This window comes from Eucyclogobius newberryi, unplaced genomic scaffold, assembly GCF_026437365.1.
Source record: "Eucyclogobius newberryi isolate DKJ021-1_F unplaced genomic scaffold, fEucNew1.0.hap1 SCAF_1, whole genome shotgun sequence".
Classification (NCBI taxonomy): domain Eukaryota; kingdom Metazoa; phylum Chordata; class Actinopteri; order Gobiiformes; family Gobiidae; genus Eucyclogobius; species Eucyclogobius newberryi.
The window spans coordinates 6,206,505-6,225,789 of NW_027315723.1; the positions used below are offsets into that span (position 1 = coordinate 6,206,505).

The 19,285-nt window shown below is 44.1% G+C and overlaps 1 protein-coding gene across 1 annotated transcript in view; it reads left to right on the forward strand.

Moving 5' to 3' along the window:
• LOC140363328 (kalirin-like) overlaps positions 1-19,285 on the forward strand; it is a 66,030-nt gene that overhangs the window by 22,038 nt on the left and 24,707 nt on the right. The window contains exons 19-39 of the mRNA XM_072449865.1: positions 783-880; positions 4,502-4,668; positions 4,776-4,895; positions 5,345-5,424; positions 6,245-6,383; positions 6,966-7,100; positions 7,159-7,315; positions 8,257-8,372; positions 8,445-8,567; positions 8,635-8,817; positions 8,892-9,016; positions 9,086-9,152; positions 9,980-10,089; positions 11,141-11,210; positions 11,296-11,385; positions 11,523-11,615; positions 11,697-11,808; positions 14,086-14,276; positions 14,372-14,473; positions 18,520-18,674; positions 18,861-18,963. Coding sequence (XP_072305966.1) covers positions 783-880; positions 4,502-4,668; positions 4,776-4,895; positions 5,345-5,424; positions 6,245-6,383; positions 6,966-7,100; positions 7,159-7,315; positions 8,257-8,372; positions 8,445-8,567; positions 8,635-8,817; positions 8,892-9,016; positions 9,086-9,152; positions 9,980-10,089; positions 11,141-11,210; positions 11,296-11,385; positions 11,523-11,615; positions 11,697-11,808; positions 14,086-14,276; positions 14,372-14,473; positions 18,520-18,674; positions 18,861-18,963 — 2,536 coding nt within the window. The remainder of the gene's footprint in view (positions 1-782; positions 881-4,501; positions 4,669-4,775; positions 4,896-5,344; positions 5,425-6,244; positions 6,384-6,965; positions 7,101-7,158; positions 7,316-8,256; positions 8,373-8,444; positions 8,568-8,634; positions 8,818-8,891; positions 9,017-9,085; positions 9,153-9,979; positions 10,090-11,140; positions 11,211-11,295; positions 11,386-11,522; positions 11,616-11,696; positions 11,809-14,085; positions 14,277-14,371; positions 14,474-18,519; positions 18,675-18,860; positions 18,964-19,285) is intronic.

Sequence of the window (19,285 nt, forward strand, 5' to 3'; positions counted from 1 at the left end):
AAATGTGTGCCGATGTTCTGGCCTCACTAGTGGCCAGAGAAGGCCACCCCGCTTGTAAGTACACAGTAAGTCACAGTGATGTGTCATGGCTCGACAGCTAGTAATGAACATGAGAAAAGCGTATAAACTGTGTCCACCATCTGAAGACAGGTAGAGGAAGCATTCATATAAAAATATCAACATAATCTAATAGAGATGGGAAAAAAGGTGCAGCGACAAGGTGTTTTATTACTTCAAAAGAAAAAAATATATATTATGGGGGGGAAACGTTTAAGTTTTAGTTTCTCACAAGTTTTTCTATGTGTGGTTTAAAAGTGAGAGTCATTGATCAAGACACCAAGGTATTTGTATTCATGAACCACTTCTTTAACGTTCCTTTAAAGAGTGGACACTGCTGGAACAGACTGAAGTACGAAAACAACATTAGCTAGTGAATGCTGGACAGCTACAAATGCTTTCTGCATGTTTTCAATGGCCTGAGCATGAGATGATCCATAGCAGTAAAGTACTGTGTCCTCAGCATAAAGATGCATTTTAGCATCAGAGACATTTTGAAGATAAATAGGAGGGGCCCCCAAACTGAACTCCCTTGTGGACAACAACAAAATAAGAACAAAGCCCCTCATATTTAATGAATTGAGTCCTGTTATTCAGGTCATTTCAAAACCACATGTGACTGAATGCTCTGGCAATCCTGAACAAAGTAGGGTTAGTTAGTTTGTCTGTTTGAACAGCATGGATTCTCAGATATTGTAATAACTTGTACTTGTTTCTTGCTGCAGACACATGGAGCGGCGTTTGGCCATGAACAACATGATTTATGAAGTGATTCAGCAAGGGCACGACCTCCAGCAGTACATCACTGAAGTACAGGCATCAGGTAAGGACCACACAGACTACGACAACTACATCTGCTGCTGTTATTACTACTACTATTACTACTAATACTACTACTACTACTACGACTATTACAACTATTACTACAGGATGTCAAGATTATCATTATTCTTTTTTGGCCCATGGATTTTTGTAGACAGGACAGCTTAGCATGGAATGAGGATGAGAGCGCAGGGAAGACATGCAGTAAATTGTCAGAGCCAGGATTCAAACTTATGACACTGCAGCCGGCTGCACATGGAGCCTGGCATATGTGCTGCCACCTTAACCTCTCCACCACCGAGCAGCACAGGGATGTCAAGATTAACAGTTTTTTTAATCAATTACTGCAAATATTTTATCGCTACGGTAGGTTATTTGTGAGGCTTTTGGAACCTACGGTATACCGCAGAAATGTTTCCAGGCACAAGGCAAGTCACCGGTTGCACATGTGTATGTGTGTGTATCACCTAGCACAGGCATGTCCAAATTAGGGCCCGGGGGCCAAATGCGGCCCTCAGACCAATTTTTGTTGGCCCTCCGGCTTCCTGCTATGTTGGCCCAAACAACAAAAAGTAGTACTTTTTACTGTGAAATTGGGAAAATTCAGGCATATTGATGTTATACAAACCTAATATTAATGTTCTCGATCTAATTCAAGGTGTGGAGGCTCATCGCAATTACATCAAATGCAAAGTTTTGAATGATTCACTTTGTCATTCAACAAATTTGACATTGTCAAGTTGTTTGTGGCCCTCTGTCCCGTTTAAGTTTCAAAATGCGGCCCTTGGTGAAAAAAGTTTGGACACCCCTGACCTAGCATGTCAACAAGCCCGAATTGTTTCTAATGATTGTCTGGCGTACATGTGACTGTGGATAAACACGCTGAATGACCGGTCCGTGAATAACCGGTCCGTTACACACAGAGGTCCACATTCAAACGAGTCAACTGTGCGAGCTACAGTTAGTACAGTTGTTGCTTCATGAGTTTACACTTAGCAAAGCGGGGGACCGCACTGCTGACAGACAGCAAAGTGGAGCCACAGAACACACAAGCTCAAAGAAGGAGGAGGAGAGCAAGAGAAAAGGAGGAGACAGGTAATCCTACCTGTTAACGCTGGTTTTATTCTTTACAAAAGCTGTTTGTTGTTCATGTGAGTAAAAGGAAAGACTTTCTTAAAATCTCAAGCCCCTTCCCTGAGCGTTACCAAGGAGATAATCTCACTAACAGAGTTTGGGGTAACGTGTTAGCTGTTAGCTTAGGTCTCATCTCTTCACCACAATCCCAGAGCCAGGTTTGTTTCACAGCTGCAGAGTAGAGACAGCACCAGAGAGAGTAGAGACAGCACCAGAGAGAGTAGAGACAGCACCAGAGAGAGTAGAGACAGCACCAGAGAGAGTAGAAACAGCACCAGAGAGAGTAGAGACAGCACCAGAGAGAGTAGAAACAGCACCAGAGAGAGTAGAGACAGCACCAGAGAGAGTAGAGACAGCACCAGAGAGTAGAAACAGCACCAGAGAGAGTAGAGACAGCACCAGAGAGAGTAGAGACAGCACCAGAGAGTAGAAACAGCACCAGAGAGAGTAGAGACAGCACCAGAGAGAGTAGAGACAGCACCAGAGAGTAGAAACAGCACCAGAGAGAGTAGAGACAGCACCAGAGAGAGTAGAGACAGCACCAGAGAGTAGAAACAGCACCAGAGAGAGTAGAGACAGCACCAGAGAGAGTAGAGACAGCACCAGAGAGTAGAAACAGCACCAGAGAGAGTAGAGACAGCACCAGAGAGAGTAGAGACAGCACCAGAGAGTAGAAACAGCACCAGAGAGAGTAGAGACAGCACCAGAGAGAGTAGAGACAGCACCAGAGAGTAGAAACAGCACCAGAGAGAGTAGAGACAGCACCAGAGAGAGTAGAGACAGCACCAGAGAGTAGAAACAGCACCAGAGAGAGTAGAGACAGCACCAGAGAGAGTAGAGACAGCACCAGAGAGTAGAAACAGCACCAGAGAGAGTAGAGACAGCACCAGAGAGAGTAGAGACAGCACCAGAGAGTAGAAACAGCACCAGAGAGAGTAGAGACAGCACCAGAGAGAGTAGAGACAGCACCAGAGAGTAGAAACAGCACCAGAGAGAGTAGAGACAGCACCAGAGAGAGTAGAGACAGCACCAGAGAGTAGAGACAGCACCAGAGAGAGTAGAGAGCATGCGCAGTGTGTCACTAGTGACTGGGAGTCTTGTCCTCTCGCCAAAGAGACAGAAACTTCTCCTTCATTATAACCACTATTTTGTATCTGAGGATTAAATGTAGTGTAACAGTGATGTGGTGAGTTTAATTAAATAAACGACAGAGCTAAAACAAACACGTTTTTGTGCTCTTGCCAATCCACTCATTTTGTTTTAGTGATGTTTTTCATTGCTTGAGAACAGACCTACACATGCTTATTCTATGGCATTGTATTGTGGTAATCTGTCAACATAAAATATAAATAAAGCTCAATCAAAAGCATTCACTTTGCTTGTTTATTTGCTATTTGAATGATTATGTTACTGTGTTCAGCAAAGGGATTTTCAGCAAACTAAATAGGTTATACAATAATGTTAGTTATTGGTAACGCAAAAGTACTCTAATGCGTTTGTTTATAACAAAGTAGCGCAGTAACTTAATGCGTTCGGTTTCCAGGGCAGTAACAAGGTAACTTAACTAGATATTTACAAAAGTAACACTTCCCAACACTGCTCAACCACTACATTCTAACTAAACCAGGTCAAATCTAGCCTATGCCAGAATGAAACCCGGCCAATAGCAGATGATAGCAGGTGGACAAAATCATGGTTAACATGGTCTAAACGAGGACTTGACCAGGACTAGACCAGCCTATGACCAGGACTAGACCAGCCTATGACCAGGACTAGACCAGCCTATGACCAGGACTAGACCAGCCTATGACCAGGACTGGACCAGGACTAAAGTGGACACATCTGTAGATCATGTGTGGTGTTCAGTGTGTTGGTATGTGGGGATGAGAAAGCGGGGCACGATGAGCATTTGGGGAGGAGGAAGATGGGAGGAGAAGGGGGTGTGATGGCGAGAGGAGGGGGAGGGAGGCTGGGGTTGCCGTGGAAACTGCCTCTCGTAGCTATGGAAACCCGGGTCCGTTGGATTCTCCCTCAGCATCAGCGCCACACACACACACATGGGGGTATAAGCCATGCATTAGAATGAACTGGAGCAGGGAGAGGCATGCAAATGTTTAAAGATTTATAGACCTGGTTTAGTCCTGGGTTAGTTCTGGTACAGACCGTGGTTAGTTCTGGGCTAGACCTGTTTAGGAGAGGGTCAAATTGAGCAGAGGCTGCAGAGGAGAGGGTCAGATGATTTGATTGGGATGTTAAGAGAATTCTGTGCTTTATGTTAATATTAGTTGTGACCTACAGCTCTGAGCTACATGAATCATCTGCGTTTGTTTGACTGCAACAACCTTTAGACCGTTTTTGACCTGAAGTCATCCGAATTGTTTATTTCATTCAAGTTAATTTAGATTAATATTACGATTTAAAATGTCCAGAGTATAAAATAATAATGGAAGGGCATCTGACACACCTGTAATTACCTGTGTATTCTCAGGAGTGGATCTGTCGGAGTCGGAGGGCAGTGCTCTGGCACCTCAGGTGGAAGAGCTGCAGCGCCTCCTACAGGACAAACAGAAGGAACTGCAGCAGATCGCAGACCACGCACACACACTGTTGGAGCAGCACTTGCAGATCAGGCACCTGCAGAGCCAAGTCAAACAGGTGAGAGAGACTGATTCTGACCTTGTCTTGTACTGGTTTAGATCTGGTCCGGTCCTGGTCTACGTCGGATTTAGACATTTTTCTGACCCAGTTTTGGTCTTCCTCAGGTCCTGGGGTGGATTAACGAGGGGGAAGTGATGTTGGCTTCGTGTCTGTTGAACTCCAGTTGTTTGTCAGAAGCTGAGCAGTTACAGCGAGAACATGAGCGCCTCCAGCAGTCTATCGAGGTAACTGCAACATGACAATTAAGTTATTTTATTTTGTATGCACCTTTTTGATTAATCATTCTATTGTTGAACCTGTGCTTGCAATTGAGTATAATTGAAAATGTAATTGTAATTGGTTTCATTTAAAATCATATTAGTACATCTCAAGTTCTAATTGTTTCAAAGCACTGTTGTCTTAGCGCTGCATTTGCACCTTTCTACACTGACAAACACATTTATTATCTCTTATTATCACATTTATTGTCGCCTTGGCCAGAGCTCAGAGAATATGTGGGTTGATGTTTAAAGACGCTACTTTATTCAGCTTTGTACAAAAGATTGATCTAAAATTATACTGAATCAAATTTGGCAGCAATTGAGTATTTTTTTAGCCATCTAACTGTGCTTTTACTGGAGTGCAACATTTCAGTACTATTTCCACCTGCTTTTTACGGTGTTGGTGCTTTCAGGGCCTGCTCCATGCCGACTCCCTCCAGAGAACCCACCAGGTGGCGCTGGCGCTGCAGCAGAGGGCAGAACTGCTCGTCCGGTATGCTCTGAATTGTCACACTCATAGTAGATACGTATTAGTGATGGGAAAATTCACGGCTCATGCATGTGTGATACAAGTGCAGAAAAGGGACTTTCTATTTTTGTCTCAGATACTCCCAAGATTAATCCAAAACTGATGCTGCTAATGCTATCGCTAATGCCCAGAACAGTTGAAACACCGATTTAGACGATCACACAGGAGGCTTTATCCACCTAAAACATTAGTACTGATAGACATAGTACCTGTATTTGTTTTACCTCTTTATTGTTTTCACTGACCCTTAAAGGGAAATCCAAACTTTGGTCAAATCGGCAGCGAAGCAGGGCTGATGCTTCTGTTTACATGCATCTTAAGTGGCCATGCCAAAACTCCTCCATAATTCGTTTAAGTAGGCCTATTTTTTTTACTGGCAATAATTCAATAATTTACTGAGCCAAACATCTATGTTTATAAAGGCACAGCATCAGACCAAACTCTTTGTATGATTGAAAAAAAGAAAACTAATAAGACTTCTCTTGTCAGCTTGAGATAGGTATCGTATCGGTATCGGAGTTAATGTTAAAAAATTGGAACTGAAGCCAAAAAAAAACAGTGTTGTGTGAACCGTGATGCATTGTGATTTGGGGTTAGTTCAAATCAAATTGCATCGTTGGTTGTTAGATATGGTTAAATATCTCAAATGCATCGGTTTGCAGCAAGTGTTATCGAGGTGCATATCGTATCGGACAGATATCTGAGATTCCCATCACGTGTAGATCAATCAATATGTATAGATTTACAAAGAGCACTCCACTCTGACTGGTCTGTGACTCCTCAGGTCGGGACACTACGACCCAGATGCAGTGAGAGCCTGTGCCCAAACTGTGGCGCTGCACTGGCAGACTTTAATGTTGCGGATCGAAGACAGACTGAAATTGGTGAACGCTTCAGCTGCTTTCTACAGGACGTCCCAGCAGGTACCAGCCCACGTGCAGAACATGACCAAGTCTGACAATGGCAACGGTAGAAAGGCCGATTATCGCTTCGTACGTCCAAAGATCGTTTTTTTTTTTTTTTTTTTTTTAATTTTAAAATTAAAAATTAAATTCTTTTCTACATTTCCCTCAGTGAACTTGAATCTACCTTCAAGAAAGATAATTCAGGACTCCTGGATTATCTTTCTTGAAGGTAGATTGACCCTTAACCTTTTCATCAGTCTTCCAGCAGTAACTACCAATACTTGTAAGATTTGCTGTTTAATATTGATATAATACTAGTTTTAATATGTTGCTTCTCTACACAGTCATGAAGTGAAGGAAACGGTTCAAATACATTTTTCATTTTGAATAACATTAACCCCCGGATCGAATCGAAATCGGATCGAATCAGAAATCAGATCGAAATCGGAGCGAATCGGATGGAATCTGAGAAAACGGAAAAAATCGATTTTGAAACGTAAAAATCGGAATCAAATCGATTCTTGAAATTTGAATCGAAACCCAGCTCTACCAGAGTCTTGTTCTGGTTTAACATTTCGTTCAACATAATCTTGTTTTCAGGTGTGTGGTGTACTGGAAAGCCTGGAGCAGGAGTACAGACGAGAGGAGGACTGGTGTGGTTCTGGAGAGAGACAGCCAGAGCAGCTGCTGCCTCTGATCAACAAGCACATGGAGCAGAAGGAGGCCTTCCTTAAGGTACTCACTGTCTGTGTACACTGTTTGGGCTGCATGCTGATGTGTACATATACTGTAGGCATGTACTCTGGCGCGGAGGAACGCTGAGGTGTTTCTGAAGTACATCCACCGGAACAGTGTCACCATGGCGACCATCTCTGGGCACAATATCAGCGTCACTGGAGCAACAGAGGTCACTGGGGGTCACTCCAGGGTCCCCGAGCAGCAGGTCAAAGGTCAGGACAACATATCAAATGTGTTTATCATTTTAAATGCTTACACACTATATGGATGAACTCACATTCATTCTCTGACATGCTCCTATAAGCTTTTTTTTTATTGAAAACAGTGTATTTATGTAATGGGGTTTTTAAATATCAGATATAGCTGAAGCCCTCGTTTTATCAGTATCTTATCCACTTTTGTTTGGATAATAAGTTAAGCTTGTCAAGTAAAAGCCAAAACACACCGGGACGCTTTGCTGCGCAGCAAACTAGACGCCTAGCACCTGCTCGTCTCCCTCGCTCTCTCATGCACAGAAAACTCGTCATTTATTAATAGCCTGCTCAAACCAATGTCCTTCCATATGCATATTAAAATCATATTTAAATTGTCCCCAAGTTTGCAAGCCTTTTTAAGCGCAGCGTTCAGTGTTCAGTGTTCAGCCGTGTGCTTGACACTCATCAAATGACATTGCTTTGGAGTGCGTTGGCTTTAAAGGAATGACAGAGGATTTTTTTTGCTGATTTGAGAACTCAAGCGACTGTTAATCCCTTTTTTTCAAATGCGCATCTGCACACTCACCACACTCACCTCACCCTCCTTTTGTTTCCAAGAGGCCGCCTACCATCAAACCTCATGGGAAATCACGCAACAGCCCCGCTGCAACACGTGCGTTTATGGGATGGCAATAGCCGACCACATAAATGTATCTTTCATGTTTACAGAAATTACAAAAATATATTGAATTGAATGTTGAATGTTGAGAGCCTGTCTGAGCTCAAGGAGAATCATACGTTCAATGAGAGAGTCGAGTGGAGTAAGGTCAGAGACAGCAATCTAAAAGTGACATGTCTGTGTAATCCCTCATTCTTCCAGGTAGATTTCATAGTAGTTTAGTCCTGGTTTCAGCCTGAATCTTGTTATGTTAAGTGAAACATCGTGTATGTTCTCATAGGGATCCTGAGTGAGCTGCTGCAGCGGGAAAACAGAGTGCTTCACTTCTGGACGTTAAAGAAGCGACGCCTGGATCAGTGTCAGCAGTTCCTCATGTTCCAGTCCCACGCTCAGCAGGTCACATAAACACATTCATTATCATTTAACACTAATAATGTACGCAGTCTAACTCCTCACTTGACTGAGCAGGCGCTGGATTGGCTGGCGCAGTCAGGTGACCATTTCCTTGCCACGCACACCTCACCTGGAGCCAACATGTCCGAGACCCAAGCGCTTCTGAACCAGTACCGCGAGTTCTGCATCTCTGCCAAGGTGCAGTTCACAAAAGTTAAATTTTCAAACTGTTAACGCTTGTCTGAACCTCTGCTCTCGTCCGCAGCACACGCAGGAGAAGGTCCACCTGCTCATTCAGTTAGCTGAGAGCATGCTAGCAAAAGGTCACGCCCACCGGACCGAGCTGCGCCGCTGCGTCTCCTCTGTGGACAAAAGGTACCGCGATTTCACCGTCCGTATGGGTCAGTACCGCCACCTGCTGGAGACCGCGCTCGGGGGCTGCGCTCAGGTGAGGCTACTTCCAACATCCAAGTATAATTCCGAGATTCGTTTCTCAACTGTTCCCGTGGTCTTGTGTTCCAGGATAATAAAGATCTAGAGCTGGAACTGATCCCAAATAGCCTCTCGGACTCAGACCCAGAAGTGAACCTGTCTGATCCCAGTCACCAGATCAGCGACGAGAAGCGCCGCACGGCCCGCAAGAAGGAGTGAGTCCTGGAGCTGGAGTTAGAGCGATGCCTCTGAGCGGAACGTTAATGTGTGTTCCTGTGTGTCAGGTACATCATGGCAGAACTGCTGCAGACGGAAAGAGTCTATGTCAGGGACCTCCAGGAGTGCATCGAGGTAACAGACACAGAACTGAACCTCTCCGCACGTCTCTGTAATTCTGTAATGTTTCAGATGTGTTCACCTGTATGTTTGTAGAATAACTTGTCTGTCATACGCAATGATGGCAGAAATGTATCAACACAAGCACACAGACCATGGTAAAAACATATTTCAGGGAATTAGCATAATTTAGCATTGCAATCCAAATTCTTTACATACATAGCAACAGCAATAAGCACGGACAGAGAAACAAGTAGTTGCTGCATACATTTTTCTTTCTGCAAGGAAGTCTGTATCTCTGCACCAATAGAAGGAGCTCAACGCAATCAAACAGTGGGTGGTGTTTGTCATCTATGATCTTATAACTGAGGCAATGAACTGCTTTTCTGTAATATAAGCAGAGCTGCATTTGTGATTGGCCTGGGATTGTTTCACGACTCTGCTAGGTTTGGCTTTGTTTTGAATAGTTAAGTGATCAAACCAAGAGATTATTATTATTATTAGTACACTCTCAATTAATTGTTCCCAAATATTTGAATGAGTTCACTTATTCCACTTCCTGTTGCTTTTGTGACACTTTTGACAAGTGAAGCACATTTCTTTAGTCTTGTTCATGTTGTTTAGCTGAAGAAGACTGTCCTCAAACCATTCCATATGCTCAGTTGTAGAGTTTACGTATTGAGTGACTGAGTGAACATTTGTGAGACACTGAGACAAAAGTCATGTTGTCTGCGTATTGAATCAGTGTTAGGTGTAGTTGTCGAATCTTATTTCACAGTTTGTGATGTTTCAGACGGACCTGTATCCTCATATTTCTCACCTGCGTCTTTGTGATTTTTCAGACATACCTGTGGGAGATGACGAGTGGCGCTGAGGATGTTCCTTCTGGACTCTGTAACAAAGATGATGTTGTGTTCGGAAACATCCAGGACATTTACGAGTTCCACAACAGGTTTGCATTTAGCACTGGTTTAGACCTGGTTCAGACCTGGTTTAGACTTGGTTCAGACCTGGTTTAGACTTGGTTCAGACCTGGTTTAGACCTGGTTCAGACCTGGTTTAGACTTGGTTCAGACCTGGTTTAGACCTGGTTCAGACCTGGTTTAGACTTGGTTCAGACCTGGTTTAGACTTGGTTCAGACCTGGTTTAGACTTGGTTCAGACCTGGTTTAGACTTGGTTCAGACCTGGTTTAGACCTGGTTCAGACCTGGTTTAGACTTGGTTCAGACCTGGTTTAGACTTGGTTCAGACCTGGTTTAGACCTGGTTTAGACTTGGTTCAGACCTGGTTTAGACCTGGTTCAGACCTGGTTTAGACTTGGTTCAGACCTGGTTTAGACTTGGTTCAGACCTGGTTTAGACTTGGTTCAGACCTGGTTTAGACTTGGTTCAGACCTGGTTTAGACTTGGTTCAGACCTGGTTTAGACCTGGTTCAGACCTGGTTTAGACTTGGTTCAGACCTGGTTTAGACTTGGTTCAGACCTGGTTTAGACCTGGTTTAGACTTGGTTCAGACCTGGTTTAGACTTGGTTCAGACCTGGTTTAGACCTGGTTCAGACCTGGTTTAGACTTGGTTCAGACCTGGTTTAGACCTGGTTCAGACCTGGTTTAGACTTGGTTCAGACCTGGTTTAGACCTGGTTCAGACCTGGTTTAGACTTGGTTCAGACCTGGTTTAGACTTGGTTCAGACCTGGTTTAGACCTGGTTCAGACCTGGTTTAGACTTGGTTCAGACCTGGTTTAGACTTGGTTCAGACCTGGTTTAGACCTGGTTTAGACTTGGTTCAGACCTGGTTTAGACTTGGTTCAGACCTGGTTTAGACCTGGTTCAGACCTGGTTTAGACTTGGTTCAGACCTGGTTTAGACCTGGTTCAGACCTGGTTTAGACTTGGTTCAGACCTGGTTTAGACCTGGTTCAGACCTGGTTTAGACTTGGTTCAGACCTGGTCTTGAGATCAGGCTGAGGTGGTTTGAAAATACCTCGTTCGTTTCTCTTTGCAGTATTTTCCTGAAAGAACTTGAGAACTACGAGCAGCTCCCAGAAGATGTCGGCCATTGCTTCGTCACATGGGTGAGCTATCAACCAATCAGAAGCCTCTGTTACAGATTCACATAAACTTCACCACCTGATTAGTTATTGTTCTGTGTCCTTTTAGGCGGATAAGTTCCACATGTACGTGACCTACTGCCGCAACAAGCCCGACTCCAGCCTCCTCATCCAACAACACGGAACTGCTTTCTTTGAGGTACCACTACATGTACTTGTATTAGTGATTAAGTCTGGTTTGAATCCTGATGTAGCCCTGGTTTAGTTATTTGTTTTTGACAGTGTTAAGCCCTGGTTTATACCTGGTTAAGTCTTAACATTTCTTGGTATTTTCAGGAGGTACAGAGGAGACATGGTTTGGCCAACTCTGTATCTTCAGCTCTGATCAAACCAGTTCAGAGGATCACAAAGTACCAGCTACTTCTCAAGGTACTACTTAAACTACTACTACTAATACTACTACTATGATTACTAATATTACTTCTGCTTTATGTCTAATGTATTCCTTAGGAACTGTTGGCATGCTGTGAAGAGGGGAAAGGAGAGATTAAAGAAGGACTGGATGTGATGCTCAGTGTTCCCAAAAGAGCCAACGATGCCATGCACGTGAGCATGTTAGAAGGTACTACTTCTATTCTACAACAATGATTACTACAAGTACTACCACTAATACTACTAAAACTACTGGCTCCTATTATTGGTGAGATATAAGGAGCAAGCAATATACCTGTCCCTATGAACAGGTGTTGAAAATTAGCTCTGTGCTAGAACACTTAAACAATGCATTGGGTGTCAACCAGTTTAAAGGAAAAAGGGAGAATTTTTGGATTTTCACAATCTGAGTCTCATTTCCTTGTGGCGTGGACAGCCGAGTAGTTCTCCCACATGTCAATCATCCCTAGCGTCCTACTGCACACATGTGTGTACACGTGTAGCTGCTGTGTGCTTCCGCACGTGGTTTGATGGTAGGTGGCGTCTTGGAAACAACAGGCGGGTGGGGGCTGAGTGCGCGCATGCACATTTAAAAAAAAGGGTTGCTTGAGTTCTCAACTCGGCAAAAAATCCTCTATTATTCCTTTAATTGTTATGTAAAAAAAAAAGTGATAATTTTGTCCTTGAAGTTTATGTATTGGAAGCAGTGGTGGAAAAAGTACTTAAATTCAATAAGTATACTGGTCTGAAAAAAAAGTAAAGTAAAGTAACAAGCCTGTTTTTATAATGTGAGAAGTAGAAAGTACAGATACGGGTAATGTGAAGGAGTAACAGAAATTGTAATACTAAAAAAATCTTCTTAAGTACATTAACAAAGTACAAATACTTTGTTACTTGCCACCTCTGGTTGGGAGTAGGAAACATTGCTAAGGATTTGAGCTTGTAGTTTCTAACATTGTAGTATCTTGACAGCTGTGCCTTGACATGATCAGATCCTGGTTCAGCTGTGGGTTTGTCTTGGTTAAGTCCTGTTTTAAACCTGATTTATTCAGCACAAGTCGGGAAAATCGGGGAACTCGACTTCAACACCTGACGTCACCTCCTGTGTGGAGACACATTTGAGCTCTTTGACTCAACATTAACATTTTTAAGTGTTTACTGTCCCTTGTCTGCGGATAAGAGCAACATATTTGTGCAAAAAGACCCGACACTTCTGAAATTGACATGTAACGTTAGAAAACATCCTTGTAACGTTTATCATTGGAAAAATCTAACAACTACAAACTTACTGATTAGCTCTATTAAACGCTGGACTCAGTGATTTTATTACTATCGCATCAAAATTCCAACATTCCAAGATAAAAAGCACATGAATGCAAACAAGTCGGAACCTCAACTTCTCATTTAAAAATCCGGAGTTCCCAAGGGACCACTTTAACGCAGCAGGTGCTTTAGATCTACTTTAGTCCTGGTATAGTTCTGGCCTAACAAGCCAGTCATTTTTACATTTTGTTCAAATGCAGAAGGGTCTCTAGTAAGGGGCCGTTAAAAAAAACTCCTAATTTGGGACAATCCAACCATATACACTTAATTTGTGGCATGTAATCCACAATACACCGCACAAGCAGTCTGGAGCGGAAAAGCATGCAAAGTGCCTTATGCAGGCACTGCTACTTCAGAGTGTGCAGACAGAACACCAAAGCCGCTCGACAGCCCAAAATACTCTTCAAGCGTTTTGTTTTTTTCACCCTTGAGGCTTGCGCAGTGAAGTGGCTTTCAGTTAAAATACATGGAAATATGTCTGTTTGTATTGGTGTATTTTGATGACTTGAACAACACTAAACATCCATCATGCATTGATTGAACACCAGAAGGAAAACTGGCTTGGACTAACAGATTCATTTGACGGATTGTGGCCCTCAGAGGCAACTGTTGTTGTGATTTTGGGCGTTACAAAAATAAATTGAATTGAATTGACTACATTCACTCTCCGTGTGTCATCGCTCCACTCTCAGCGAGGGAACTTGGCTGCCAAGGGCGCTTGGGTTTCATTGCCTCTTGCGTTTTGTTTTTGGGCGTAAGACGTCTCCTCTGAATAATCTCATAGCATTCAGAACAAAACATATACATTTCGTGTTAACCTAAGTTACATAAGAGTTTAGTGTGTCTCTTCCTCCTGCACAGGTCCGCTTCATTTCTAAGTCCTATGCTAATTCTTTCCTCTTTTTTACATGTAAGCCACCATGTCTGTTCAGAAACAAACAAACAAACAAACCCTGCGTTTCTCTTATTGGTTAATTCGCCTGTCAATCACACCCCTTTGAAATTGGGATGAAATGGAAAATTCCAGACCAAAACATCTCAGTAAAGTATGAGTAAAAACGTGTGGTCTTGGCTGTTGGACCTGATTGCTGCTTTATTGCTGGGTTAGATCTTCTGCTCTCACTTATGTGTTTCCCTTGGTAAGGTCTGGAGGAGGGTTTGGAGGTCCAGGGGGAGCTGCTCCTTCAGGACTCATTCTTAGTCTGGGAACCCAAGTCTCTGATCCGGAAAGGCCGAGACCGACACCTGTTTCTATTTGAACTGTCGTTGATCTTCAGTAAGGAGATGAAGGACTCGTCTGGACGTACCAAGTACCTGTACAAGAGCAGACTACGGGTAAAGTACTACATATACTACTACTACTACTACTGCTGCTGCTGCAAACTAGTAGGAAAACTAGTGTTCAATTTCTTCTTTGTCTCTTGTGTCAGACGTCGGAACTGGGGGTGACGGAGCACATTGAAGGAGACCCCTGTAAGTTTGCTCTGTGGGTCGGAAGAACTCCAACTTCAGATAACAAGACTGTGCTCAAGGTACTCGCACTACTGCAAACACTACTACTTCTACTATTACAACTTAAATAAGTACTTAAAGGTGGAATGGACGATTTTTTCCAGCAAATTTTTTATCATATTTCCTCGTGGCGTGGATAAATCATTTGTCCTGCCACGTATCAATCATAAAACGCACCTACCGCTCACCTGCAGCCGCGTGCGGTTCGTCCCCACGTTTCCATATCTATCATAATATAGTTCCCTCAGTGTACGGGGCAAAATGAAGACGGAGAAAGACAGTTCGAGCTGACTCAGAAGTGGACAGAAATCTACGGGAGACGAGCGATGCGATGCGCTCCGTTGCGCTAATAAACAAACGCACGTGTGTGTTGTATCAGTCCGCACGGGGGAGTGGCATGTGCACTTCATCCTGAGTTCTCAAATCGCCGAAAAATCGTCCATTGCGCCTTTAAGAGCTGTCCTAGTATACAGTGCATCCTGAAGTATTCATTTTCCCCATTTTGTTATGTTAAAAGCCTTATTCCAAAAAGGATTACATGCCTCAAAATTCTCCAAACAATACCCCATAATGAAGGTTGCTAAAATATTTGCAAATATATAAAAAACAAAAAAAGCCCTTGAACATAAATATTCACTACGTTTGTCATGGTGACAAACCTTTAGATGCTTCTACAACTTGAGTCCGCCTGTGATAAATTGATTGGACATGATTTGGAAAAGAATAAACCTGTCTATATTCACTTTACTCCAGAAGCCGGTCTGGGCGCCGCCATTTTAACGTAATCCTTCTTTCGGTTGTATTAGCTATCATAGGGTTACCAACCTTGAGAGAAAATAAGTTCTACACAGACTACAAAGCCCTTTTTGGGCCGCCCAGGGAATCAGCGCAGTGTTGACTTGTTGGTCACATGAACATTGGACATTTTAAACAAACACACATCTACTTTATAGCATATTTTAGTGGCAACACTTTTCCCTCAGTCGCCATTTAAACCAATGGAATTCCCATTGCTGCTCGGTGGTTGATTGGTTAAGGCACAGCACATGTATGTATGTGTATATAAAGGCGCTGGCCCCGCTGGCAGGGAAAAGAAGAGGGCCTTCAGGTCAGGGAAAAAGGAGGAGCTGAGGACTGTGCAGAAGGAGCTGAGGAGGAAGATCAGGCAGGCGGAAGCCGGCTACAAGAGGAGGATGGAGGAGCAGCTGCAGCAGAAGAACATTCAGGGAGTGTGGAGGAGCCCGAAAACCATCTCATGCTTCAAAGTCCCCCCTGCCCAGACGGAGGGGGACCTACAGTGGGTGAATGAGCTGAATTCTCACTTCCTGAGGTTTGATCAATCGCCCACCCCTCCCCCTGCACAGCTGCATGCTCCCTCTTCCACAGCTGGACAATGCCCTGCATCCGTTCCTCTTCACTTCTCTGCCCCGGCCCATCAGCTCCCCACTTCACCTGGACTCACCCATCCGCCCAGCACACGGTCCCCCTGCCAACCACTGACTGTCACAGCAGCACAAGTGAGGAGTGAGCTGAAGAGGATTAAAGTGAGGAAGGCAGCAGGACCTGATGGCATCAGCCCCAGGCTCCTTAAGTCCTGCGCAGATGAACTGTGTGGAGTTATGGAGCATGTCTTCAACATGAGCCTGAAGCTGAGGGTGGTACCACAGGTCTGGAAGACCTCCTGTCTGGTACCTGTGCCTAAGACACCGCGCCCCAAAGACCTCAACAGCTTCAGGCCGGTGGCTCTCACGTCCCACCTGATGAAGACACTGGAGCGGCTGGAAGACAAAGGAGATGGTGGTGGACTTCCACTGACGCCACCCCACTGCCCCCTCACCAGTGAACATCCAGGGACGGGACATTGAGAGAGTGACTCATACAAGTACCTGGGTGTTCATCTGAACCACAAACTGGACTGGACTCATAACACAGACGCACTGTACAGGAAGAGCCAGAGTCGGCTCTACCTCCTGAGGAGACTCAGGTCTTTTGGAGTGACAGGGCCACTCCTGAAGACCTTCTACGACTCTGTGGTGGCATCAGCCCTCCTGTATGGTGTGGCCTGCTGGAGCAGCAGCATCACAGAAAGGGAGAGGAAGAAACTGGACAAAGTCATCAAGATGTCCAGCTCCGTCCTGGGCTGTGCTCTGGACTCGGTGCAGGAGGTGGGGGACAGGAGGGTCCTGGCTAGATTCACATCTATGCTGGACCATGAGTGTCACCCCCTGCAGGACACTCTCTCCGCTCTGGAGAGCAGCTTCAGTGAGAGACTGATCCACCCTCGATGTGTGAAGGAAAGGTTTCACAGGTCTTTCCTTCTGCTGCTGTCAGACTGTATAACAAACACTGTTAGTCCTGAACATGTGTAATACCGTCATATTCATGTGCAATTACTGTCGTACTCACATACAATAATGTCACATTCATGTGTATATAACTGATGTAAATAGAGTCTTTATTTTACCATTATTATTAGTATTATCTTGTTTTACGCTAGCTGTTTTTATTTTAATTTATCTTTATCTTTTCCCTCCATTCCTTATTAAGAAATGAGAGGTTTTGTCTATAGGAGTTTTTGTTTATAAGAGTTTTGTTTATAAGAGTTCTTCTATTAAGAGTGTTTTTTAAACTTCCTATAAGTTATCTGTCCTTTTCCTCTGTATCTACCTGCGTTGCAACAATGTAATTTTCCCATGTGTTGACAATAAAGGAATATCTTATCTTAGTGCAGTGTTGTGTGTTCGAATCTTGACTTACTACCTTCCCTCCCATCCCCATTTCACACTGTTCTCTAAAGCATACAAGCCACAAAATCTTTTTTTTTAAATTAGAAAATAAACCAACGGAATTTCCGCTGGGCTGATTTCAATGGAAGGGGCGATCACGTGGGAAAAGAGGGAAAAGTGGAGGGGGCAATAATAATAATAAGGTCAATAATAATACAATTAACAGCATGTCAGAGCACAAAGACATGAAGTCCAAGGAATTGTCTGTAGAGCTCCAAGACAGGATTGTATCAAGGCACAGATCTGGGGAAGGGACAGAAAAAGATTCTGCAGCATCGAAGGCTCTTATGAGCACAGTGGCCTCCATCATCTGTAAATGGAAAAAGTTTGAAACAACCAAGACTCTTCCTAGAGCTGAGCCCGACCAAACTGAGCAATCAGGGGAGAAGGGCCTTAGTCAGGGAGGTGACCAAGGACCCGATGGTCTCTCAGACAGATCTCCAGCTTGTCTCTGTGACGGAGAAGAACCTTCCAGAAGAACAGCCATCTCTGCAGCACCAATCAGGCCTGTGTGGTGGAGTGGCCAGACAGAAGCCTCAGTAAAAGGCACATGACAACCTGCCTGGAGTCTGCAAAAAAGCACCCGAAGGACTCAGACAATGAGAAACACAAATCTCTGGTTTGATGAAACAAAGATTGAACTCTTTGTCTTGAATAGTGAGCATCATGTTTGGAGGAAACCAGACACTGCTCATGACCTGGACAGTTCCATATCTACAGTGAAACATGCTGGTGGCAGCATCACGCTGCATAACAGAAAGATGATTGCAGCAGTGTACAGAGAAATATTTGAAGAAAAGCTGCTCAAGAGCGCTCTGGACCTCAGACTAGGGTGAAGGTTCATCTTCCAACAAGACAATGACCAGAAGCACACAGTCTGGATAACAAAAGAGTGGCAACAGGACAACTCTGTGAATGTCCTTGAGTGGCCCAGCACCCAGACTTGAACCCAACTAAACATCTCTGGAGAGATCTGAAAATGGCTGTGAACCGATGCTCACCAACCAAACCTATTGGAGCTTCTCCAAAGAAAACTGGGAGAAACTGTCCATAAACAGGTGTAGCAGCTTGTAGCATTATACTAAAAAGACTTAAGGCTGTAAAAAGGTGCTTTAGCAAAGCATTGAGCAAAGACTGAATAATTTCTTTGTTTTTGATTTTTAATACATTTGTAAAGACTTCAAACAACCTTCTCACATGTCATTATCGGGTATTGTTTATAGATTTTAAAAAGTACATTATATTTATATTATATATGAACATTATGTTTTGTTTTTAAGGCCACGTCTCTGGAGCTGAAGCAGGAATGGGTGCGCAGTATCAGGCAGGTCATCCAAGAGCGCAGAGGTCATTTGAGAGGAGCCTTGAGAGAGCCCATACCTCTTCCAAAGACCCCCAACCCTACGTTGGGGAGGCAGAGGAGCATCAACCGCAGGTACATATCACAGGGCGCCCCAAAAACACACCTGATTTAGCCCTGAAATCGAGTTTTCCAGAAAGAGTGAGGATTGGATGAGAATTTTACACTATTAGTCCTGCTTTTCCCGCCTTTAGTTCTGGTTTAGCTCTGCCGTGGTCTTGTCCTCATATCTTCCCTTATATATTTCCTCTTGTATTTCAGAGACACCAGTGAAGACGCAGACAGTTTGGGAGACGCTAGCTCTCAGCCCGACACGGTGTCCATCGCCTCCAGAACCTCCCAGAACACGGCTGACAGCGACAAGGTCAGAGCAACTATAACTGGATCCTTACTCTCTGCTTCCTCTGTCCTTCCTCTGTTCTTCCTCTGTCCTGCCTCCGTCCCTCCTGTGTTTCGTTCCTCCTCTGCTCCTCCTCTGTCCCTCCTCTGCTCCTCCTCTGTCCCTCCTCTGCTCCTCCTCTGTCCCTCCTCTGCTCCTCCTCTGTCCCTCCTCTGCTCCGCTTGATTTTGTGTAAGAAAAGACTTATTCTCACTATAAAAATGTGGATGAAAGGGTGGAGATTGTTGAGTGTGAGAGGATGTTGGGCAGGGTAAATAGAGGGAATGAAAGTGTTGAATGAAGAGTT